General features: G+C 42.7%; 1 protein-coding gene across 1 annotated transcript in view; it reads left to right on the top strand.

Moving 5' to 3' along the window:
- DOK7 (docking protein 7) overlaps positions 1 to 27,123 on the top strand; it is a gene marked incomplete at its 3' end in the record, with an annotated part of 107,982 nt that overhangs the window by 5,768 nt on the left and 75,091 nt on the right. Inside the window, exons 3-4 of the mRNA XM_084625317.1 lie at positions 8,531 to 8,761; positions 14,848 to 15,048. Coding sequence (XP_084481443.1) covers positions 8,531 to 8,761; positions 14,848 to 15,048 — 432 coding nt within the window. The remainder of the gene's footprint in view (positions 1 to 8,530; positions 8,762 to 14,847; positions 15,049 to 27,123) is intronic.

Below are 27,123 nucleotides of genomic sequence, written 5' to 3'. Positions count from 1 at the left end.
ATCTTTGAAAACTCATGGTGATCGGGGGAGGTCCCGGATGACTGGAAAAAGGCTAATGTTGTGCCCATCTTTAAGAAAGGGAGGAAGGAGGATCCTGGGAACTACAGGCCAGTCAGCCTCACCTCAGTCCCTGGAAATATCATGAAGCAGGTCCTAAATTCTGAAGCACTGAGAGTAGAGGAAAGTGATCAGGAACAGTCAGCATGGATTCACCAAGGGCAAGTCATGCTTGGCTAATCTAATTGCCTTCTATGATGAGATAACTGGCTCTGTTGATGAGGGGAAAGCAGTGGACGTGTTGTTCCTTGACTTTAGCAAAGCTTTTGCAATGGTCTCCCACAGTATTCTTGCCAGCAAGTTAAAGAACTATGGGCTAGATGAATGGACTAGAAGGTGGATAGAAAACTGACTAGATTGTCGGGCTCAACATGTAGTGATCAATGGCTCCATGTCTAGTTGGCAGCCGGTATCAAGTGCCCCAAGGGTCGGTCCTGGGACTGGTTTTGTTCAATATCTTCATTAATGATCTGGAGGATGGTGTGGATTGCACCCTCAGCAAGTTTGCAGATGACACTAAACTGGGAGGAGAGATAGATATGCTGGAGGCTAGGGATAGGATACTGAGGACCCTTGACAAATTAGAGGATTGGGCCAAAAGAAATGTGATGAGGTTCAAGAAGGACAAGTGCAGAGTCCTGCACTTAGGACGGAAGAATCCCGTGCACTGCTACAGACTAGGGACCGAATGGCTAGGCAGTAGTTCTGCAGAAAAGGACCTAGGGATTACAGTGGACGAGAAGCTGGATATGAGTCAACAGTGTGCCCTTGTTGCCAAGAAGGCCAATGGCATTTTGGGATGCATAAGTAGGGGCATTGCCAGCAGATCGAGGGACGTGATCGTTCCCCTGTATTCGACATTGGTGAGGCCTCATCTGGAGTACTGTGTCCAGTTTTGGGCCCCACACTAGAAGAAGGATGTGGAAAAATTGGAAAGCGTCCAGTGGAGGGCAACAAAAATGATCAGAAGGCTGGAGCAAATGACTTATGAGGAGAGGCTGAGGGAACTGGGATTGTTTAGTCTGCGAAAGAGAAGAATGAGGGGGGATTTGATAGCTGCTTTCAACTACCTGAAAGGGGGTTCCAAAGAGGATGGATCTAGACTGTTCTCAGTGGTAGCAGATGAGAGAACGAGGAGTAATGGTCTCAAGTTGCAGTGGGGGAGGTTCAGGTTGGATATTAGGAAAAACTTTTTCATAGGAGGGTGGTGAAACACTGGAATGCGTTACCTAGGGAGGTGGTGGAATCTCCTTCCTTTGAAGTTTTTAAGGTCAGGCTTGACAAATCCCTGGCTGGGATGGGGATTGGTCCTGCTTCGAGCAGAGGGTTGGACTAGATGACCTCCTGAGGTCCCTTCTAACCCTGATAGTCTATGATTCTGTGGTCCTGGTGATTTATTGCTGTTCACTTTATCAGTTTGTTCCCAAATGTCCTCTGTTGACAACTCAACCTGGGACAGGTCCTCAATTTGTCACCTGAAAAGAATGGCTGAGGGAGGTGTGGGAATCTGATGCAAAGAATTCATTTAGCTTCTCTGTAACAACCTTGTCTTCCTTGAGTGCTGCTTTAGCAACTTGATCATTCAGTAGCCCCACTGATTGCTTGTGGGGCTTCCTGCTTCTCATGTACTTACCATTTTTTTGGTGTTACATTTTGTGTCTTTTGCTAATTGTTCTTCAAATTTCTTTTTGGGCTGCTTAATTATCCTTCTGCATTTGACTTGCCAGAATTTATTCTCCTTTCTGTTTTCCCCAGAAGGCTTTGACTTCCAATTTTAAAAGATGTCTTTTTGTCTCTCACTGTCTCTTTTACTCTGTTTAGTCATGATGGCATTTTCAGCTCAGGATCTGGAGGCCCTGCCCAGCTTCAGAGTCTGAGCTCCTGTCCAGGCCGCAACATCTGCCCAGCTATTTTAGCATGGTAGTGTGAGACCTGCTAGCATGAGTCTGTGGAACCAGATGGGGAGGCTCTTGCCCCGATGCAGTGTAGACATACCCTCTCTCTCTCTCTCGTGCTTCACAAAAATCTGAGAAAGATCTTGCTTTTGTTTCTTTGCACAATGGGAAACTTTTTAAAATCTCAAAATTTTTCACAGGTTGGGACAATAGTGTGTGTGTGTGTGTGTTTGTGTGTCCCGCCAGCTCTAGGTAGAAATGTACTTAAGAAAAAAAGCTGAGTGTCTCACATAGTCATTGTCTTCATGAGCTGTCTCCAAATACCACAAGAATTATGATTAAAATAATGGAAGTTGACAACATGGCAACTATAATACTTCTTAATAACAGTGGCCCCCATCTTGCAATCTGATAGCACAGACAAATCCTGGACACTTTTAACCCTGGAACTAGTGTCTTATGGGGGTCAACAGGACTGCATGCAGGTTTAGGAGTCTGCCCAGGAGAATCGGATTGCAGGATTGGGGTTTGTTTCCATTTCCACCCCAGAGAGTGTTGGGACAAACTGCTGCCAATTTTACATTTTGTAAACCTGAAGAATTTACAAAATTTAAAACCAAAACAAATGTTTCTATGATATTAAGAAGATCCACTAGATTTTTTTTAAACAAAGAAATATCCCCCTGAAGTGTTTATAATTCAAACATTGCAGTGTTCTGCTAGAACTCAAAAAGAGTGACGCTGACCATGAACAAAATGGTTACTACTGGCTCATCCGTTTTCACTGTCCAAACTGAAATAAATGCAAATAATAAATGAATGATATGGTCCTAACCTTGCAGCCCTCACTCAGGCAACGTTCCTAATGAAGTCAATGGAAATTTAGTCTGAGAAACGGGGGAGTGACAAATTGAATCTCATAAGTAGGGAAAAGTAAATTTTTTTAAAAAAAGAATCCTTTTCATTTTCATCAACTATGGTGTTACAGTCTTGCTCACTTTTGGTTTTTATTGTGAGATTGATCATATTGGGTGTTTTTCTTGAACCCTTAGGTCCTGGAATCATATGATTACAACTCATTCTTTAATAAAGGAGTACTTGTGGCACCTTAGAGACTAACAAATGCATCCGATGAAGTGAGCTGTAGCTCATGAAAGCTTATGCTCAAATAAATTTGTTAGTCTCTAAGGTGCCACAAGTACTCCTTTTCTTTTTGCGAATACAGACTAACATGGCTGCTACTCTAAAACAACTCATTCTTTCTCTTCTTTTTCATTTTCTTTTTCTTTTTTAAAGTATATTTCATGGTTGTGGAGAAAAAGCTTGGAAGTGTTATTCAAGTGAAGCCTAACATTTCAGAAACCAGAAAGCAAACAAAAATAATCCCACATTTATTATATTTAAAATCTCATGATTGGAGGCCTAATTCATGAATTTTGACTGCATGGAGTTGACAACAGTGGTGTTATTTGTAACATAGATAAGGAATGTTGTAGGGATTTTTACAGTATCAAGTTAAAAACATGTTTTTCATTAAATTTAGAGTATCACAAAGATGACTTAATATGAGACAACAGTACTTTTACTACTGATGTCAACACTAGCTCTTTTAATATTTAATACCTTAATTTTAGGAAATTAAGGAAATTGCTGGCTATGACATGAAGCACATGGAAAACCATATGCATGTCTATAATGCATACAAAATGCGTACGTTAATGTGTGTTAATCCTAGGGTCATGAAATTCAGTTGAGTTAGGCCCTGGACCTGCACTTTACAATGCATAGATGGGCTGATGTGCCTATAAAAAGCCCCCTTGATGTCCGTGGGGCTGCAAGCAGGTGTAACTGCCCACTTGCACATTATAAATTACAGCAGTGGTTAGCCCTGCAAGGAGTTGATGCCTTTGTGTGATGAGTCATCATGAGCCTGAGTCTGATGAGTCATCTGAGGTAATTACTTGGGAGTCCTAGGGATCCAGCGAATCCACAAGCAGGAGTCTAATCAGGTGACCCCAAGATAGCTAGCTAGGCTCCTAATGAAAGCAGACACTCAATGTCACTAAATTGTCAGGGATACTCCCTGCTGCCTGGTAGCTCTGCTGCAGTGCTCCTGACCCTGCTTGTGCCTGTTCCGGCTCCAGTCATAGCTGGCCATCCCATTGTCCTGACGCTATGCCATTGCCATACCCAGGGTATAATCTAGACTGGTGAGTAGCTCTATCACCTGTGCTCTCTAACCTGTGGTGTCTTTTACACTGCTTTCTGGTGTTGCCTGCACTTCTGGACTGCTCATCAATAGCTGGGAATGACTTACATGCACTTTTCAGAGTAGCAGCCGTGTTAATCTGTCTTCGCAAAAAGAAAAGGAGGACTTGTGGCACCTTAGAGACTAACCAATTTATTTGAGCCTAAGCTTTCGTGAGCTACCGCTCACTTCATCGGATGCATTCACTGGAAAATACAGTGAGGAGATTTATATACACACGGAACACAAAAAAATGGGTGTTTATCATGCACACTGTAAGGAGAGTGAACAACAGACTGGACTTCTACATAGAGTGCTTCCGCCGACGTGCACGGGATGAAATTGTGGAAAAGCAGCATCACTTGCCCCATAACCTCAGCCGTGCAGAACACAATGCCATCCACAGCCTCAGAAACAACTCTGACATCATAATCAAAAAGGCTGACAAAGGAGGTGCTGTTGTCATCATGAATAGGTCAGAATATGAACAAGAGGCTGCTCGGCAGCTCTCCAGCACCACTTTCTACAAGCCATTACCCTCCGATCCCACTGAGGGTTACCAAAAGAAACTACAGCATTTGCTCAAGAAACTCCCTGAAAAAGCACAAGAACAAATCTGCACAGACACATCCCTGGAACCCCGACCTGGGGTATACTATCTGCTACCCAAGATCCATAAACCTGGAAATCCTGGGCGCCCCATCATCTCAGGCATTGTCACCCTGACAGCAGGATTGTCTGGCTATGTAGACTCCCTCCTCAGGCCCTACTCTACCAGCACTCCCAGCTATCTTCGAGACACCACTGACTTCCTGAGGAAACTTCAATCCATCGGTGATCTTCCTAATAACACCATCCTGGCCACTATGGATGTAGAAGCCCTCTACACCAACATTCCACACAAAGATGGACTACAAGCCGTCAGGAACGCTATCCCCGATAATGTCACGGCAAACCTGGTGGCTGAACTTTGTGACTTTGTCCTTACCCATAACTATTTTACATTTGGGGACAATGTATACCTTCAAATCAGCAGCACTGCTATGGGTACCCGCATGGCCCCACAGTATGCCAACATTTTTATTGCTGACTTAGAACAACGCTTCCTCAGCTCTCGTCCCCTAATGCCCCTACTCTACTTGCGCTACACTGATGACATCTTCATCATCTGGACCCATGTAAAAGAAGCCCTTGAGGAATTCCACCAGGATTTCAACAATTTCCATCCCACCATCAATCTCAGCCTGGACCAGTCCACACAAGAGATCCACTTCCTGGACACTACGGTGCTAATAAGCGATGGTCACATAAACACCACCCTAAACCGGCAACCTACTGACCGCTATTCCTATCTACATGCCTCCAGCTTTCACCTAGACCATACCACACGATCCATTGTCTACAGCCAAGCTCTGCGATACAACCGCATTTGCTCCAACCCCTCAGACAGAGACAAACACCTACAAGATCTCTATCAAGCGTTCTTACAACTACAGTACCCACCTACTGAAGTGAAGAAACAGATTGACAGAGCCAGAAGAGTACCCAGAAGTTACCTACTACAGGACAGGCCCAACAAAGAAAATAACAGAACACCACTAGCCATCACCTTCAGCCCCCAACTAAAACCTCTCCAACACATCATCAAGGATCTACTACCTATCCTGAAGGACGACCCATCACTCTCACAAATCTTGGGAAACAGGCCAGTCCTTGCCTACAGACAGCCCCCCAACCTGAAGCAAATACTCACCAGCAACCACACAACAGAGCCACTAACCCAGGAACCTATCCTTGCAACAAAGCCCGTTGCCAACTGTGTCCACATATCTATTCAGGGGACACCATCATAGGGCCTAATCACATCAGCCACACTATCAGAGGCTCGTTCACCTGCACATCTATCAATGTGATATATGCCATCATGTGCCAGCAATGCCCCTCTGCCATGTACATTGGTCAAACTGGACTTTCTCTACGTAAAAGAATAAATGGACACAAATCAGATGTCAAGAATTATAACATTCAAAACCAGTTGGAGAACACTTCAATCTCTCTGGTCACTCGATTTCTGACCTAATAGTGGCTATTCTTCAACAAAAAGACTTCAAAAACAGACTCTAGCGAGAGACTGCTGAATTGGAATTAAAATTTGCAAATTGGATACAATTAACTTAGGCTTGAATAAAGACTGGGAGTGGATGTGTCATTACACAAAGTAAAATTATTTCCCCTTGTTTATTTCCCTCCCCTCCCCACTGTTCCTCAGACGTTCTTGCTAACTGCTGGAAATGGCCCACCTTGATTATCACTACAAAGGGTTTTCTCCCCCCCTTCGTGCTGGCAATAGCTCATCTTAAGTGATCACTCTCCTTACAGTGTGCATGATAAACACCCATTTTTTCATGTTCTGTGTGTATATAAATCTCCTCACTGTATTTTCCACTGAATGCATCTGATGAAGTGAGCTGTAGCTCACGAAAGCTTATGCTCAAATAAATTGGTTAGTCTCTAAGGTGCCACAAGTATTCCTTTTTTTTTTTACATGCACTTTACTGCCAGTTGCGCCCAGGTTTTTACCAGCCTGAAGTATACTGCAGCAAACTCCCAGTCCCAGATATTTCCCCAGAAATGTACGTCTTGTATTGCCCAGTCCTCTCCTGGACATGCTCATCATTTTATTAATAGACCATCATTTTATTAATAGAAATGATGTGAACAAATCCTGTTATCCCAAGTGGAGTTTCCCAAACTCTTCAATGCAAACACTCTGGTTTAGATAAAACAACAAAGAGATGAATTTTAAGTGACTACAATTAATGAGGCATACAAATCAGAAACACTTACAAGCAAAACAAAGATAAAACACAACTCATGTCTCATTTAACAAGCAATGTTATATTCGAAGTAAATGTTTTCCGCGCCACATGCTCTCAACAGTCTTACTGGCCAAACTTGTTAGGCCAGGACCCCTTCTGCTGTTTAACAGCTACTTCCTTTGTTCCTTCTGGTGCAGTGACTCAATGGACAGAGAGAGGGGTGCTCTTTGGATGTCTTCCCCTTTCTTTTTATAGTTCTCTTCCTCCTTTGAGAAGCATCTGCAGCTGAGATTCAGGAGACAAAAAGTTTGTGTGGATGGGAACATTTTTCGCTCATGCCCCCTTTCCTGCCAAAGAATGACCATTTAGTAAGTAATGGCCCATTGACCTTGTTATCACCTGGCCTGAGGCATCAGCTTGCCTTTTGTCTCTGAGGAACTGGTTTGACCACTACCCAGACTTGGAATATGTTTTAGTAATACCATAAAGTGGAATTTTGTAATTTACATACAATGTTGCTAGATGTATTTTACCAGGACCATAATGACCAGCAAATTAAGTTTTCAAATGATACCCCACAAGGCATACTTTGTACAAAGATTATTACAGTAGTGTGCAAGGGGTGAATACAGGGGTGTACAGTCTGTTGCACCCGCATAAGCCTGAGATAAGGAAGAGCGTCATAATGATGGAACTTACAGTGAGACTAGATTTTAAAACATAATGTAAAAAGTGTAACAATTACTGTTATCAAAAGAGCACCAACAGTATAATAGCATCAAAATAAAAACACAAATGTCAAATCTTAAACAAATAATACAAGTCCTGGACACATCCTACGGGGGCTCACACAGACACCATGAATAAAAAGAAATTGAACATAAAGCATCAAATGTTGACTTATACAATTTAAGCCCAAAGCCTGCAACTTCTTGTGCAAGAGTGAGCTGATGTGCCTGCATGGTGCCCCCTGAAGTCAGTGGGGCTCTGCCCAGGCTCAGCAGTCCATTTGCACACAGGGAATTGCAGGATTTGGGCCCTACATCAAATCCTGCACTTCAGAACACAGTGAATTCTAAGAAAGGAAATATGAGTGTGAATGCTAGGTAAAAATGAGAGGGCATAGCTTTAAGTGATTCTCTACCTGATCCATTATTGGCATTATCCAGAAGAGATTCTTTACCCTTGATCTTGTTTATCGTTCTAAAAGTAAGATTATAACTTTAAAAATCACGATTTAAGCATAGTTTTGACAGGAAATTAAGCTGAAGGGCAGAATTCTGGAGAGAGACAGTCATCTGCAAGAAATATTCTTCTCTGTCTGTCTTAAGTCACCTTAAAAACAGCCTGGAAAATATTCACTTTTTACAATTTTTTTTAGTAGTTTCCACGGAGTGAAAACTGAATTGAGCCAGCCTATGGCACAGTTGGCAAATGTGTTTTCTCAAGTCGAGTACTGAGAATTGTGTTCCGTTACGCGTCAGGTTCTCTGACAGCTCTGCTTCTTTCAGATTGTTTAGTCATGTTGGTGTACAAGGATAAATCTGAGCGAGCCAAAGGACATAAGGAGAGGAGCAGTGTGACCTTAGAAGACATCTGTGGCCTGGATCCTGGGCTCTCCTATGAGGGCTTAAATCACACACTTGCTATCATCTGTCTATCTCAAGTCGTGATGCTGGGATTTGACAACAAGGAAACTATGTATGCATGGGATGTACGGATTCGCTACAGTTTGGGGGAAGGTAACCTTTGTCTTGTCACATTCTTCTCTTTTGGAAAGAATGCAAACAAAACCCTTAGTTGAAAGGGTCCAGATTGTCACTGGCCTTGGAGCCAACAGCCTTCACTTCCTTGTGTGCTCCAGGTCAGCTGTCACATGCAGTGTGTAATGTGTGTGTACTGCCCACTAGAGGTGTGCCACAGAGAGGGTAAGGTAATAACTGCAACGTGCTTCTACTATCTTCTTTGGCTCAGGTATTAAAGGCTTGTGTTTTGTGGGGCTGAGGGGCCAGGGCTCTAGTCCTAGCTATCCAAGTCAGAGGTTTGTCAACTTTAGCTTTTAATTGTGTCTATAGCACATGGATTCATGACAAATCCTTGTGCTCAGGGAGGACAAAAACTATGAGTGTTAGAGCCATGATTAGAACCCAGGAATTAATACCCACTCCCAGTTCTGTCTGATAGACTAGATAATGAGCAGTGCTGCTGAACATCCCCTCTCAAATACATGTAATGGGAGAATCTCATAGTAAAGATGCCATTCTCACCTGTACGTTTAACTTTAATCTACTATGTCCTTCATTTTCAGATCTGTAGCTCTGAAATGCGTTGTAGTGGCCGACAATTTATTATATGGGGATAATCCAGGGTAATTGGCTTTTAGTGTTTGGTAAAGCATTAGGACATACATTTATTATTACTGATGATCATTATTATTTATGTATAATTTATCACCTGTTAAGTGTTGACGATGGGCGTGTCACTATACAAAGACACCCTTGCCTCAGAAGCTTATGGTCTAAAAGACAGATGCAGATAACTCTAGATGCACTGAGAATTGTGGAGGAGGGTGCAAGCTTGGCAGGGTTTGTTTTGTTTTCCTGATTTCATTCTAATGCAGTGTTGGGGTGGGGAAAACATGTAGTATAAGTTTGTGTGCATGGGGTGTGTATGTGTGGTAGAAGTGAGCTGAATGAGGTGTAGGGGGAACCTGCTGTATCAGGATAGAGAAGTTGTTTCAGGCATAGGGGGCAGTGTGGAAGGCATGGAGATAGGAGTTGGGGAAAGAACTGGAGAGGCATGAAGGTTGGCACAGTTGGCAGAGCAAGGACAGGGCTTATTGAAAGGACAGAATGGAGTACGTAAAACTTGGTCAGGAAGAGCTCTTTGGAGACCTTGGGGAGAACAGTTTCAGTGGAGTGCAGAAGCAAGACAGGAGGCAATTCAGGAGGGATTTAGAGGAGAGGGAGTTAAGGTAGTGGGTGTACACAGTCCATTCAGTTTAGATGTGAAGGAAACCAGGGAAATGGGACAGTAGTTGTTTGAGGTTTGGTTCTTTGACGATGGGGACAGTAAAATGTGTTTGTATGCCATGGGGCAAAACGGGGAGGGGTGGGCGGTTTGGAAATAGACAGTGAGCAAGATACCTGAGTCTGACTGAGGTAAAGGAGAAAAGGATATTAGGAGGGGATGGAGGAAACTTACAAGAGAACCTGACAATTTTCTCCTTGAAGTCAACGAGCTCCTGGGCTGAGGGGGAGGTAGTATGGCCTGTGTTATGCAGGAGGTCAAACTACATGATCACCGGGGTCCCTTCTGGCCTTGGAATCTATGAATTTAAGGATGGTGGTTAAGGACTTGAGGGGGCAGTAAAAGGTGGCAAATGAGCATTGGTGGTTGTAGGTATGGGATACCATTAGGGAGGAGGACTGGAGCTATTTTTCAAGGAAGATGGCAGAACAGAATGAGGAGTGGGTGAACTTGAAGTGGAGAGTTTCCTCCAGAAGTGTTCTGCAGAGGGAGTAGATACAGAGGGAGCTAGTCAGATGATGGTGGGAGAGAGAGGCAAGAGAGGCAGGGTTAGAGGATCCAGTGGAATTAAGGGAGCCAACTATAAAACTGAGGGAAATGAGAGATTTCAGAGTAACAGCCGTGTTAGTCTGTATTCGCAAAAAGAAAAGGAGTATTTGTGACACCTTAGAGACTAACCAATTTATTTGAGCATAAGCTTTCGTGAGCTACAACTTACTTCATCAGATGCATGCAGTGGAAAATACTGTGGGGAGATTTATATACACAGAGAACATGAAACAATGGGTGTTACCATACACACTGTAACAAGAGTGATCAGGTAAGGTGAGCTATTACCAGCAGGCGAGCGGGGGAGGGGAAAACCTTTTGTAGTGATAATCAAGATGGGCTATTTCCAGCAGGAAATCTGAGGAACAGTAGCAGGGGAGGAAAGGGGGGAAATAACCATGGGGAAATAGTTTTACTTTGTGTAATGACACATCCACTCCCAGTCTTTATTCAAGCCTAAGTTAATTGTATCCAATTTGCAAATTAATTCCAATTCAGCAGTCTCTCGCTAGAGTCTGTTTTTGAAGTTTTTTGTTGAAGAATTGCCACTTTTAGGTCTGTAATAGAGTGACCGAACAGACTGAAATGTTCTCCAACTGGTTTTTGAATGTTATAATTCTTGACATCTGATTTGTGTCCATTTATTCTTTTACGTAGAGACTGTCCAGTTTGGCCAATGTACATGGCAGAGGGGCATTGCTGGCACATGATGGCATATATCACATTGATAGATGTGCAGGTGAACGAGCCTCTGATAGTGTGGCTGATGTGATTAGGCCCTATGATGGTGTCCCCTGAATAGATATGTGGACACAGTTGGCAACGGGCTTTGTTGCAAGGATAGGTTCCTGGGTTAGTGGTTCTGTTGTGTGGTGTGTGGTTGCTGGTGTGTATTTGCTTCAGGTTGGGGGGCTGTCTGTAGGCAAGGACTGGCCTGTTTCCCAAGATTTGTGAGAGCGATGGGTCGTCCTTCCGGATAGGTAGTAGATCCTTGATGATGCATTGGAGAGGTTTTAGTTGGGGGCTAAAGGTGATGGCTAGTGGCATTCTGTTATTTTCTTTGTTGTGCCTGTCCTGTAGTAGGTAACTTCTGGGTACTCTTCTGGCTCTGTCAATCTGTTTCTTCACTTCAGCAGGTGGGTACTGTAGATGTAAGAACGCTTGACAGAGATCTTGTAGGCGTTTGTCTCTGTCTGAGGGGTTGGAGCAAATGCGGTTATATCGTAGAGTTTGGCTGTAGACAATGGATCGTGTGGTATGGTCTAGCTGGAGGCATGTAGATAGGAATAGCGGTCAGTAGGTTGCCGGTATAGGGTGGTGTTTATGTGACCATCGCTTATTAGCACCGTAGTGTCCAGGAAGTGGATCTCTTGTGTGGACTGGTCCAGGCTGGGATTGATGGTGGGTTGGAAATTGTTGAAATCCTGGTGGAATTCCTCAAGGGCTTCTTTTCCATGGGTCCAGATGATGAAGATGTCATCAGTGTAGCGCAAGTAGAGTAGGGGCATTAGGGGACGAGAGCTGAGGAAGCATTGTTCTAAGTCAGCAATAAAAATGTTGGCATGCTGTGGGGCCATGCGGGTACCCATAGCAGTGCCGCTGATTTGAAGGTATACATTGTCCCCAAATGTGAAATAGTTATGGGTGAGGACAAAGTCACAAAGTTCAGCCACCAGGTTTGCCATGAGATTATCGGGGATACTGCTCCTGATGGCCTATAGTCCATCTTTGAGTGGAATGTTGGTATAGAGGGCTTCTACATCCATAGTGGCCAGGATGGTGTTTTCAGGAAGATCACCGATGGATTGTAGTTTCCTCAGGAAGTCAGTGGTGTCTGGGAGTCATAGCTGGGAGTGCTGGTAGCGTAGGGCCTGAGGAGGGAGTCTACATAGCCAGACAGTCCTGGTGTCAGGGTGCCAATGCCTGTATTCCTGTGTAGAGTGGAGGTTTGGGGACTACACTGTAAAAGTCACATTTCAGGAAGGAAAGACTGCTGCTTTCTACAGCTACATCAGAGTTGGGCCTATACCACAAAGTTTCTATCCAGATCTAAACTTTCCTCAAATTTGGGTGTGTTTAAATCTAGGTGTTGACTTGGCACATTTTAGGGGTGATTCTGGAACTCTAGCTGTCAATTTTTTATTTATGCAGCAATTGGAGCTTGCAACCATTAGTTACCCTGTTCATCATTTAGATGTGGTGGAACAGAACCACTAAGCTCATAGTCTGGTAGCCTCTAAACTAGGGCTACTTACAAAGCTCCATCTTGTACAAACAGAAGTAACGTCCGAGTGATGTCTAAGTTGATGTGAGACTGAATAAGGAACATTCTATAATCAGCGATGATTTGGTTTCACTTTGGTAGTGTATTGGATTTTTCTAAATAAGTGGTAATAATCACACAGCAGACAAGCAATATCACCTGAACACAGATTTGTTCCCCAGCAGTGTTTTGGAGCCACGCCATAAGTAGAGCTATGGTGAGTTCTCTCTCTGGCTTCCTTTTACATTTCTCTTGAATTACTTTCTGGCTAATTCTGCTAGGACCTTAGGGAAATTATCAAATGCAGGTATAGATGAGGAGTTGTCTGATAGCTAGATGGTAATTTATTGAAGAACACAGCAGAATACTTATATGAGAAGCAAAGATCAGATGCTGTTAAATTTCCTGACATTTTAAAGGTGAGAAAATCTAGTCAAGGAGAAGGGAAGAATAGTTATAAGAATTGGTTCTTTAGTGCTTTCCCTGTGGATTTTAGTGATGAGTAGGCAGTTTTTGGGCTTAGTGTGCACCTCTGATGCAGAGGAAATTTTAAATATTTTAATATTTTAAATACGTAGTAATACTTTAGATCAAGGTAATCCTTAGGAAGTTGGTCAGTTTTGAGGTATCTGTCACCTGAGAATCCACTAACTTCCTGGGATACAGCAATAACAACAGTACTCAGCACCTTTCATCCATAGATCGCGAAGCGCTTCACAAAAGTGGGTAAGCGTCATTATCCCCATTTTACATGTAGGAAAACCAAGGCACTAAGATTGGGGATGACTTGTCAAAGGTGGCAGAGTGAGTCAGTGGCATAGCTGGGAATAGAACCTAGCCTGCTGCCCTGTCTACTGAACCACATGGATAGTACGTGTGGGGAGGAGAGTCTGTGACTGTTGTGAGAATAGGATGGGTAGAACCCCGTGCCTAAAGTGAACCCCTATCTAGTTCTTGGGGTATCCTCCTGATCAGTCAGCTCCTAGTCCTGCCTTCAGCCTAGGAAACGTCAGAGCAACTCAGAACAGCCAGAGAGGGGTCAACACTCAGTGGCTTCTTTCTAAAGAGCAGGCTGGAGGGTGAGAGCAGGAAATGTCAAAGTGAGGCCCTCCATTCACACCCTCCAATTTCAGCAGCAACGCAAGCGCCTATGGAGGCCTGACATGGCGGAGGAGGAGGGTTCATTTTGAAGAAGGAGGGTAAAGGAGGTGGGGAGAGGTTCAGCAAAGAGTTGAGCAATCAGTGGAATGGAATGGACTGCATCTAATGAAGTGAGCTGTAGCTCACGAAAGCTTATGCTCAAATAAATTTGTTAGTCTCTAAGGTGCCACAAGTACTCCTTTTCTCAATGGAATTGAGGTAGGGTGTGGCCAAGATGTCTGGAGGATTCTACTCCCTATTGGAATGCAGTTATCTGGGGATGAATATATTTGTCCTTGAGTCCTGATGGTTAAACATGAGGTGAATCATTTGGGGAAGGCAACAGGGGTAGGAAACGAGACCACTGAGGAACACATCACCCTTTAAGGATGTTTGGAAAAAGCTGTCTCTAATCAGTCATGTTGCTGAACTATGGCTCACAGCCTAAATGCATTGCTCCAAAAGCTAAATTGGCCTAATATCTGTGCAAGTGATCCATGACTGCCATTTAGGGTTGCCAGTTTTGGTTGGACTTATTCCTGGAGATTTAATCACACGACATAATCTTTAATTTCTGGAGACGCCAGACCAATCCTGTAGGGTTGGCAACCATACTGCCATTGCCAAGATATCTGGGTGCTACCCAGAACTATTAGAGGGGAAAAAAATGCTCTGAGTTCCTTATCTGATAATAGTAGATCCAAATGGCATAGTAGCTAGGACTCAGTCTACACAATACTATTAAATAAACTGGTTTCTGTTACAAACATGCTTGTTTTTTTTCCTGCTTGCTACCATAATTAATTGGTTTATTTGTATTTTTTTTTTTTTTTTGCCCACGAATAGTTCATAGGTTTCATGTTGCTGTAGCACCTGGCACTAAGCTGGAGAGTGGACCGGCTACTCTTCACTTCTGCAATGACATTCTAGTCCTTGTAAAAGACCTTCCACCCACGGTCATGGGGCAGTGGAAGCTCTCAGATTTGCGCCGATATGGAGCGGTCCCTAATGGATTCATCTTTGAAGGGGGCACCAGGTGCGGCTTCTGTAAGTACAAATGGAAACTGTCATTCTAGTTTTTTAAAATCTATTTGCAGATAAATAAATACCAGTCTGATTAATGTGCAAGTTAGGGACCTAATCCTGAAGCTCTTCTTGTATGAGTAGTCCCATTGACTTCAGTGGGACTACTCATGTATGCAAGAAGCTGCAGGACTGAGCACTGTTATGCAGACAAAAATAGTATCGGTGTGATGGATGTTGCGTGAATATTGCTGGATGCCTTTCTGAAAGGTATACTTCAGTCAAACACAACTTTTTGCTCTCAGTTCAAGAATAACTGAATGAAATTCTACGGCCTGTGCTATGGATCAGACTAGATGATCCCTTCTGGCCTTAAATCTATTAAACTAAGATTATATTATCATTTGTATTGTAGTAGAGGATAGTTGTTTCCTCTAGGACTCAGTACAACCAGAATCAAGGTTCTGTTTTTGCAGACAATAAGTAAGAGACAGTCCTTGCCTTGAAGAGTTTTATAGTCTAATTTGAGATGAGAAAAAACAAAGGCATGTAAGAAACAAAAGAAGGAAAGGGGGAGGGAGGACAAGGATAATGAAAATAAAATCCTGTGGTTATATAGGTTAGTTATTACACAACTTAGTGATTCTGGGTATTTCAGAGAAATGTCTTCGGAACCAATCAAAAGCAGATTAAGATTTATTAGGGCCCTGGGCACAAAGAACATTGGGGCTCCCCACACTATGGGGGGTCTTGGGGCACCAGAACTGGGCAGGGCAGGGGGGCAGGGGAGTCAGAGGGGCCATGCCCACCCACCCATTTTTGACATGGGTGTAGTAGCTTTGTGCAGGCTCGGAGCAGCAGTGGCAGGGTGCTTCGCAGTGGGGGGAGATAAGGTGATCAGCTCCCCGCACTGTGAAGTGTAGCCCCTGCTAGTGGCGCCAGCCTCTTCCCAGTGGGGGGCCTGAGGTGGCCCTTAGCCCCCCTCGCTATGGGGCCCTGCCCCTGCTCCTCCTCCCTGAGGCCCTGCCTCCTGGCCGAGCTGGAGACCGGCAGAGCTGGGCTGTGGTAAGAGCCACCCAGGGAGCCTGGGCCACTCTGTAGGGAGCCCTGGACCCTCCAGCTGCCCTGGGTGGTGGAGACACGGGCCAGGGGCTCCTCACAGTGGCCCATGCTCCCTGGGCGGTTCTTACCATGGTCAGGCTCCAGCCTGGACAGGGGGCAGGGCCTCAGGGGGACGAGGAGGAGCAGGGGGAGGGGACACGATTCTGTTGCTGGCGGCCCCTCCCCTACTTCTACCCAGGTTCTGGTGCTCCTGCAGGAGCCCTCAAATTTGCTGGGGCCCTGGAACATGGGCCCTGTGGGCCTGTGCATTAATCCACCACTGGAACCAAGTCTCAGTGTATTATTTATTTTACTAAACTATCATATCAATCTATCCATTCAAATCTATCAGTTGATCAAAATTACATCAATCACTCTAATATAATTTTGCAGGATGCCAAATCCAAATAGTCCTTTAGCATCATATTTTCAAAAGCAAACTTTGGAACTGTGCTTGTCAGTTATGTGCATATCCATTTTCACTTTCAGGTCATGAAATCACAGGTGCAGCTACTTGATTTGCATGTGCAAAAAACTGTTCATATGCAGTTGATGGTTGTGTGTTTAAACATACGTGTATGCTGCACTGCAGGAGTAATTTCAGAGTTTGCATTAGAAAATGTGGCCCTTAGTTACTTGTTGAAAATGCTAAATGTATTTAGGTTTTGAATGGAGCAGTTTACTGTGTAGAGTTTCTGCACAAGCATCTAAAATGGAGTGAAAAGTCCTTTAGAAGCTGTTGCTGTTTCCTGACCATTTGTACAGAGTACCAAGTTTTGAACTGATGAAATATGAAACAGCTGCAATATTTAGCTCCTCATCCCCACACTGCAGGGAATTATCATGGAAATGCCAAGCAACCTTTAAATAAATTTAGTAACAGATTGGTAGATTAAATCAGGTATTAATCTTTATTAACATAAGCACCTCAAAAGAGAGAGTATATCATTTCACTGTTTGAACGGAGTACTGTATTCACTTAGAACTAAGGCTCTCTTGGAGATAAGAAATGCTGTGATTTGTACTAGATAAATGGTACAAAAGTGATGTGATGCTTTGGCTTCAATTTTCCCCCCTGACTCTTCAAACAGATGCCTCAGGAGAAGACGTTCTCCTTCCCTCTCTGAGCAATGGGGGCTTTAAATGTTGTCTTGATGAGCAGTTCTGTGGTTTGTGGGATGTTGCTATTGGAACATGTTGGCTTCAGAGTGTTTTGTTTTCTGCAAATTTCACTGGAAAAAAAACGAATATTTTCCTGAAATTTCTCAAAAGTGAAAATGGCAGTTTTTGTACCTTACTGGCCAATAGAAAACTAATATGAAGTCCAGGCCTCACATGCCTGTAACTAACAAAACCTCAGCACTTCTCTTTGGTGCCTTCCCCTCCCTTTCCCACAGAGAGTCTCCAGTAACCACTAAAAATGTATCTGAAATCTGCATTGTTTAAAAGGTTGATTTGTTTGGTGCTTTGCTTAGCTGAGAAGAGGAGAATGTTATTACCATGGGTGTAAAGCAGAGAGATTTACTGCTACTTAGTGTACATGAGAAGAGAATGACTGAATGCAATTCCATTTGTAGTTTTCTTTCTTGACAGTAGAAATGTTAGGGGTAAGTGAAGACCAAAATGAAAATGCCTACTTAGCAGCCATCCTGCTCTGGAAGGATGTTTCTTCATTGGCTGCCTGACTAAGCCAAGAAATCTGGGAAATGCAAGGAGTTGAGTACTTTGGGGAAGGCATTTGTGCTGGTTGTCTCATAGCTGGCCAGTAAATTTATGCCATTGTGCTGTTTACTCCTGCGGTCAAACCACCTCATTGTGTAACATTGCTGCTACAAGAGGACGTACAAGGACATGAAGCGTTCCCAGAGTGCAGCTCTGTAAGGAATAGTGAATGTCCCTTCAGTTAGGGTAGGGGTTCTCAACCTTTCTCTTTCTGAGGCCCCCCCAACATGCTTTAAAAATTCCACAGCCCAGCTGTGCCCCAACAACCATTTTTCTGCATATAAAAGCCAGAACCAGTGTTTAGGAGGTAGCAAAGAGGACAACTGCTTGTGGCCCCACACCACAGGGGGCCCCATGAAGTTAAGTTGCTCACTCTTCAGATTCAGCCCCTGGCGGTGGGGCATGGGGCCCCAGGCTTCAGCCTCATGTGTTGGGGCTTCAGCTTTCTGCCCTGGGCCACAGCAAGTCGAATGCCAGCCCTGCTTGGTAGACCCCCTGAAACCTGCTCGTGGCCCTCCAGGGAGCCCCGGACCCCTGGTTGAGAACCACTGAGTTAGGGGACAATCCAGTCATTGATGTTCAGCACGAGGACTTGACTGGTCACTGATGAGCTCCCCAGAGAGGGTGGGGAGAAATTCACACCCAAAGGCCACAGAATTTAAATTAAACTTTCTTTACAAAAATTATATACCTGTAAGAAATATTCCCCTAAACGTTAGAAAGACTAGAAATGAATAGACAATTGGACCAGCCAATTCCTAGTACCACATAATCCACTCCAGTACCTGATCTGTAGTACCAAGCCAGCCTTAACCTTTCCCCCTTGTTATGTTCTGTAACGGAAATGGATATATACTGTTTATTATCTATAGTGTATTAATAATCTTTAGTTACAATTTGAAAAGGAATATAGTCCCAGGGTACATTATTTAAGAGTTCTATGTATTTTCTCAGTGTGATGTACTGATAGAAAAGGACAGAGTCAGAGTGATTGATCTTTGTGATGTTATTTAATATGTTGATGTTGAAACATGACTGTGTAAGTGTGTATAGACCTTACAAGTTTTGTATTGTCCACTTTATTAAATATATTGTGTAGGAAGTAGCAAATATTGTGGGTTTGTTTGTAGTGAATAATGAAGTGTATATTAATGTCATAGTATATTACTAAGGATATATAGGAGATGCTCAGACATTTCTTATTAATGAGATGTTATTAATCAAGAATCTGTGCTATATATATTTCATGCACTATTGCTTTATTCAATAAAATACAGACTCACTAAAATGGTGAAAATTAATGAACAAAATAAACAAAAATGATAACTTAAGGATATAAAGCATCTCAAAATGTAATGTATTCTTTTTTGTCAATTGGAGTTTAGTTTTATGTGTATACTTCATACAGTAGAAGTAAACGCGTTGTAGTTTATTTTTCAAGAATGACATTTCAGCAATATAGAATTTGCTACATCATCTCTTGAGTCTTTCAAAAGAAAGGTGTAGGCCACTAATTTTTTGCACAGTTAGCAAAGTGATTATTACTGAGGGTCTATCACATAGTAAATAAACTTTTAGTTTAACGATTGGTGTTTATACCTTTAGCCACGTGAGTGTCCTAGGATACATAAAGGGCTTGATTTTCCCAACTTACACAGGGTAAATCAGAAGTATTGCCACTGAAGTTAGCGTAAAACTGTTATCAGTGAGAAAAGAAATAGGCCTGCTGTCCCCTATTGAAAGGGGCATTTTCACAGACCCAGGAAGATATGCTGTACTTCTTGATATGATGTTGATTAAAATGGTCTTTAAACACATGGTTAAGTCTGTGCAGGTGAAGTGTCTGAGTTCTGGATGGTCGTCAACTATTTATCAATGTCTGGTGTTGTGAATGTTAGTGTTGCTATGGCTCTGTAATCCATGTTAAAAAAAAACCCACAAAGTATATTTTAGCCTTAATCTAGTATGAGTTTTATTGGTGTAACTGAATGTGCAGTATGTCATCTGATGCAGAGTCCGCCATGAGCAGTATCCATGTTTACTGAATATGTTGGAAAATAATCAGTGGGAGACCAGGCTAAGAAGAACCCTGTAGACTTTTTTCATTTTTATTTTTAAAAGTAATATTTACATATATTTTTATTTTGGTGTTTTTGCTGGGCAGGGCGGGGGGACACTGATCTATTATCAAGAGTGTTCAGCTGATATATCCAGGTCCCGAATGCCCACAATTCCCACTGAAAGATGTGCCATGATCTGCAAGTCGTACATGTGCTATTAAAGAGCAAGAACTTGTGCATTCATTTGTCATAAGTTGCACAAAAAAAAATCTGCCATTGTAAATAAAATAAATAAATAAATGCCATATTTCTATTATCTGCCATTAGCAACATTCAAAACATTATCAACAGTATGTCTATACTGCAATTAAAAACCTTGGGCTTGTGAGGCTTGGACTAAGGGGCTGTTTAATTGCAGTGTAGACATTTGGGCTTGGGCTAGAGCCCAGGCTCTGGGACTCTGTGGGAGGGGAGGGTCCCAGAGCTCGGGCTACAGCCTGAGCCCAAATGTTTATGCTGCAATTAAACAGTCCTTTAGCCTGAGCCCTGTGAGCCCAAGTCAGCCGTGGGTGTCTAATTCCAGAGTAGACATACCCAGTGAGACCCTGGTTCAGAACAGCACTTAAGAACATCCCTACGCACAACAGCATTTAAGCATATGCTTAATTTTAAGTCTGAGTTAAGAATGTGCTTAAGTGCTGTCCCAAGCAGGGATGCTTTTCTGAATCGCTACCTACGTAGAATGTTACTCTAATTGATTGTTGTAGGAAAAAATGGTGGCACAGAAGAGACCATCCTCATGCATATATTTAACTCTCCATCTCCTTATCCCTTATTCTTTTTTACTGTCCTGTACTATCAAAACTGGGCTAGTTAATGAAGACAACCAGTTAAAGGGACATATTAATTTTATAGAACAAGAAATCTGGTTACAAAAAGAGCTGAAAGTGTATATTTACACAAGTTGGCTGCCTATGTTCTCCAAAACCTCCATAAACTCACCTTAAGAAGAGTATTGGGAAGTGTGCTTTTGTTTGGGTTACTATGATAAGTCCTACATTCTAATATTAATTGTTAGGTCATCGTAACAATGGTGCTCTGTGTTATGTAGAGTCTTCTAATGTAGTCTTGCTTTTTGTTAATCCATTTTTGTTCCCTCAGATTATAGTTCTGACTGGGGAGGAAGAGTGAGTTTAAGGTTTTATTAATAGATTCCACAATAACATATTCATTATTAGGAGGAGGAGATGGTCTTGCGGTTAAAGCACTGGACCATCAGGTTTTCAGGAGAACACAGTTCATTTCTGGATGTTACCATCAGACCTGAGACACAGAGGGTCTGAATATTACCACAGACTCTCTGTGCCTTTCTTCCTCCTAATAATTTCCCCCTGTGAAGATAAATTGATATGGTAAGGCACTAATAACTTGTGCTGGCAGGTGCTATAGAAGAACCTAAAACAAGTGTACTTCGATGATAATTATTGATTCAGGTGGGAGTTTGAACCCAGCCCACTTTAGCACAACTAAATTGCCAGCATGAAGAAGATTTAAAAGCCCAGTTCAGATAGGTGGGACAATATTCAAGAATATGCTGCCAATGTATTTTAAATTAAACAGCATTTCCATGGGACTAACTGATTATTCTTAAAGTTGCAAAACAAAACATCTACCCAACTCCAGTTTTCCTTAATTTCTGATTTGTTTACCCTGAACAGCACTATTTTTGTACTACAGTTCCGGAGAGTAGAAAGTACTTTCTTGTTCTGTTTCCAGGAGCTGCAAACAAGTGTACGTTCAGGCCAGGGGTACTGCATGCACAATATCCATCCATAGCTGAAGTTCAGACACACCACATTTTTTTGTAAATGTGTTTTGGCTCAAAATACGTTGAAAGAATTATCTAGGGAAGGAATTGCTCACATGTTTGGTAATGACTAGTTCAAATATAGTGTAGATTTGTAGTGACCACAAATTGTTACCCTTTACGAGAGATTTTTTGATTTCGAGGGCGCTGTGAAAAATTCATGTAGTATGCGCAAAAAGCCACTAAGATTCAACATGGGCTCAGGTTCTATTACATTTGTGTACTTCAGCCCAAGACTGAGGAAAATGTTCCTGAACCAGGTCTGAAGCCGCCCTACCTTCCCCACAAGTGCATCTCCTAGGAGGAGAACCCTTAAGAGGATGCCAGCTACTGTGCTAGGGTGTGTGCAGCTGGCTGGCAATGGGAGCAGGAGTGTTTTCCGTTATCTTACTGACATTTTGGGGAAGGGAAGTGGGTGCTTCCTATCTTCTCCACTACAGTGGGTGCCCCTTGAAAAGCCTGCTGGCACCCCCATAAAGCTCAAGGGAGAGCAGAAGGGGCCATTTAACCAGAGGAGCCCCGCATGGGGAGGTCACTAGACCTTTTCTTGAAGACAGATGATAAGGAGGGGATCATTGAGGCATAGATTGTGTGTAATGGCTAAAGACTTTTCTGGGCAGTTCTGGTTTGTGTAGAGTCTCCATGCCAACTTGCAGGCATTTTACCATGGCTAGCCTTTTGCAGACTGGGCCCTGGAGGTTTTGTGCAAGTCTAGGATATGTGAGCTGGGTTAAGCTGACTATCCTATTCTGAATGGATGCAGTTTCAAAAGAGAGGACACGGCCTGAATGAGCTATCTCATCTCTACAGGGGGTCCTTCAAGGTTAGGATTAAGGCACATTGATGGGAAAGCATGAAGAAACTTGCATTGCTGCAGTGTGGTACTTTTTCTGTGGACTTCGGTCTCCAGGATTGTCTACATGGCACCTTTCATGTGTAGTAAATTCACTGAAATCTTATGAACCTTCCTCCTACACAGACAGACACACAGAGTCTTACTTGTTGTGGGGTTCCATGTAAATAGTTTGCTGGTGCATACCATTCCACAGTACGATTACAGAACAACTTCTGTGGGCTTTTGTGTGTAGAATTAAAAAAACACTAAGCAAAGTTCAGTAAGATATTATTTAGTTTCACCACCGGTTTCCCGATCGTACTTTCTCTTTAACATTTGGGGACTGATTGTACAGTATCATACTGCCAACTGTCACTAACGACTGGCTTAGTGTTTCAGTCTTGCATGATTGGCTGCAGGCTGCTTTCCACTAAGTCCCTTACCCATGAAGAGAGAGCTCTTCAATCTAGTAAACAGCTGCATGGTATTACAGTGATGCATACCACATATTCCTGAGCTTCCAAATGCTTGTGCAGTGAACTCTGTTCCAACGGACGACTGAGCTGTATAATTTCTAGTAGCAGAGAACTTCTCAATTAGAAATTTAACACACCAGAAATAAATAAGTAGTAGTCACCTGCATATACATATTTAACATTTAGAAACACACTGCAAGTCCATCCATCCACCATGTAGCATCTTACCAGGACTCATAAACTACTATTTTCTCTATTGTCAATCTAGCTTTAATTGGTAAAGCAAGAGACAGAGATCACTGTTGTCACTTATTCTTAAGGGAGGGGATCAAACAGTATTGTGAAAGGGCACCTAAGAGAACCTAAATAGATCAATATTTATTTTGCTGCAGAAGCCAACATGATTGCCTTTCTGTTTTTCTCTCACTGGGTCTCTGAATTCATTGCTTTCACTTCTAGTAAAGTCAAAAGGCTATTTAGTAGCTGTTGTATCGGAGCCCTCAGGAGCACAGGTAGGAATTGATTTATTTTTAAATTAAGTTTTAGGTTGTTGAGTCCAATTTTATGCAATTGGTGGAAGTTCTCCCCCTTTCAGAAGGCCCTCCATGTCATGGAAGCTCTGTTGTACTCCTGCATGGCAGTGGAAGGAGTATTTGGTGGGTAGGCAGTAGGAACCTCCACTAAAGCATCTGATAACCTTGCAGAGGGTGAGGAAGACGGGGAGTGTTTTATCCACACTTACAAGGATCCATGCACAGAAGCCTGGCCAGGTGAGTGTGGAGTGACAGTGGACACTGTTTCGCCCCATTAACTCAAATTGTGTCTTCAGATTGTGGGATTAGTTTAGTCTCTAACCCCTGGTACATTACCCACCTGTAGCCTTTTTACTGGGGTTCTGTAAGCGGAGTGGTGAATTTCACCCTCTGTAGTTCTTGTTGTTTGCTCCTTTGGCCAAATGGAAAGCCAGTATTCTGGACCATTTTGCGGTGATTGCGTTAGGATGAGAAATCGGTGGCACAGAGTTAGAGTAATCCTTGATCTCTTCTGTTTTAGCTACAGAAATATACACGTTAGAGATGTGTTTTCCTGAACTGCAGTAGGAACTTACATCACCCGGGCTTCTGTAGAAATCCCAAGACAGACACTCCAGCCTTGTGCCCAAGAAATCATAAAATCATAGAAGTGTAGGATAGGAAGGGACTTCATGTCCCCTGCATGGCTGTCCCTCCAGCTCTGCTTTATTTTAGGGTCACACTGATTCTGCTCACTCTCACAGCTTGGAACCAATACCTACCCCCTGCTTTTGGAATCTAATTAGTGACCCATTACCACCACTCTTTCCCTCAGACAGGCTTGTTCTCTGGCTTCCTGCATCAACCCCCTACTTTGTGTCCAGCTTTTTTACTATAAAAGAGTCTCAGTTGTGTCTGCTCTTAGGCATGCCCCTTTATTTTATTCAGTGATTTACCTAGTATCCAACACTCTTGAGGGCAGGCATTAGCACCTTTCAGCAGACATGACAAGAGTGTGTTTTAGTCTCCCCTGACTGATTTTGGTGTCTGATTCTGTATCTGTATACATGCAGTCAGAGACATGCAAGGGGATCACTAAACAAATAAAATTTGTTGAGGTTCATCAGTGTGGCAAAGCCCAAAAGGATGTGGCCTCTTTTCAAATTGAGTGCCACCTGAATCAACCTTCGGTGAGGTGCTTAAGATAAACTGAATCTACAATCAGACTATGCCCATCACTGGCAATCTTGTTATGCCACTGAGTAGCACAGAGTAAATCAGCTTTGACTTTGGCCTGCCTTCACATCTTTAGTCTGCATATCAACCTTCATGTTATTTATACAATGTTAGTGTGTTAATATTTATTTAACCTAAGGCATGACTAAGGTGCCTGAGACATGCGAGAGCCTAATGATGAATAGCAGTGAAGTGTTCACTTACTCAGAATTTAGGCTGCTCTGTAAGTTAGACTTCTTGGACATTTTTCATCTTTTTGACAAACTGACCACATTATTACTATTTAATTTCATATTCTAGCAAAGTGTTAATAAGTTTGACCCTGCAAAATTTTTTGTATCTTGAGAAATTGCCTGTTTGGAGGTGATGTATTTGTAAATAATTAGGCTTGAAAGGATTAGATTTCGATTGGTAAATGTTGGTAACATCGATTTAATTGTACATACACAAACCAACTAAAATATTTCCCTCAAAAATAATAGAAATTTACAGATCAGCAAAGTAAGAAAAGTGCTGCTTGAGAACTTCCTAGAGTTTGATTTAAGGTTATTGACTTTGTATATTTTGATGTGTGATGTTGGCCATTTGTGTTTTAACGGTTATAAAGCTTTGACTTTTTGAATCTCAACATCTACCATCATTAAATAATTGTCTGACCCCCTTGTAATGATGCTGGTTCTGGCGGGACCCAACTGAGAGTGACAATTCAGGACAAATTGCTTAAAGCCTGGCAGTTACAGCCCAAGGCTGGGATTTTTCCACCTCTAAGGCAAACCAAACCAGACAGACAGAGAGGACTTTGGTTTTACCCCACTGTCTAACCACAAGTCACACAAGCAATTCCCTTAGACACTCCAGTTTCCCAGTATCACCACCAGTGCCACTCGTTACGGGGACAAATGATTATGAAAACCAATACCCCAGTGAAAGAAAAAAGGTTCTCTCGATCCCAAAGGACCAACCCCCAGATCCAGGTCAATATACAAATCAGATCTTATCCACAAATCACGTTGTTGCCAATCCTTTAGAATCTAAAATCTAAAGGTTTATTCATAAATGGAAAAAGATATAGAAGAGAGCTAGAATTGGTTAAATGGAATTGTCATAAATATAAAGGGAAGGGTAAACCCCTTTGAAATCCCTCCTGGCCAGGGGAAAGCTCCTCTCACCTGTAAAGGGTTAAGAAGCTAAAGGTAACCTCGCTGGCACCTGACCAAAATGACCAATGAGGAGACAAGATACTTTCAAAAGCTGGGAGGAGGGAGAGAAACAAAGGGTCTGTGTCTGTCTATATGCTGCTTTTGCCGGGGATAGACCAGGAATGGAGTCTTAGAACTTTTAGTAAGTAATCTAGCTAGGTATGTGTTAGATTATGATTTCTTTAAATGGCTGAGAAAAGAATTGTGCTGAATAGAATAACTATTTCTGTCTGTGTATCCTTTTTGTAACTTAAGTTTTTGCCTAGAGGGATTCTCTATGTTTTGAATCTAATTACCCTGTAAGGTATCTACCATCCTGATTTTACAGAGGTGATTTCTTTCCTTCTATTTACTTCTATTTCTATTAAAAGTCTTCTTGTAAGAAAACTGAATGCTTTTTCATTGTTCTCAGATCCAAGGGTTTGGGTCTATGCAAATTGGTGAGGCTTTTTATCCAACATTTCCCAGGAAAGGGAGGTGCAAGTGTTGGGAGGATTGTTCATTGTTCTTAAGATCCAAGGGTCTGGGTCTGTAGTCACCTAGGCAAATTGGTGAGGCTTTTTACCCAACCTTGTCCAGGAAGTGGGGTGCAAGGTTTTGGGAAGTATTTTGGGGGGAAAGACGTTTCCAAACAGCTCTTCCCCAGTAACCAGTATTTGTTTGGTGGTGGTAGCGGCCAATCCAAGGACAAAGGGTGGAATATTTTGTACCTTGGGGAAGTTTTGACCTAAGCTGGTAAAGATAAGCTTAGGAGGTTTTTCATGCAGGTCCCCACATCTGTACCCTAGCGTTCAGAGTGGGGAAGGAACCTTGACAGGAATCAATTACATACAATAATGGCAAAGTTCTTGGTTCAGGCTTGCAACGATACAATAAATTGCAGGTTCAAATCAAGTCTCTGGAGTACAAACATCCACACCTGGGATGGGTCATCAGTCCTTTGTTCAAAGCTTCAGTGTAGCATAGTTCCTCCCGAGGTATGAAGGAGGATTGAAGACAAGATGGAGGAGCTGCAGCAGCTTTTTATATTCTCTTGCCATGTGGTCTTTCTTTCTTTGTCCCACAGACAAGCTATCCATCACATGGCCTGG

The sequence above is a fragment of the Lepidochelys olivacea genome, assembly GCF_965140295.1.
Source record: "Lepidochelys olivacea isolate rLepOli2 genome assembly, chromosome: 4".
Lineage (NCBI taxonomy): Eukaryota > Metazoa > Chordata > Testudines > Cheloniidae > Lepidochelys > Lepidochelys olivacea.
This window is presented reverse-complemented; position numbering and strand designations above follow the sequence as displayed.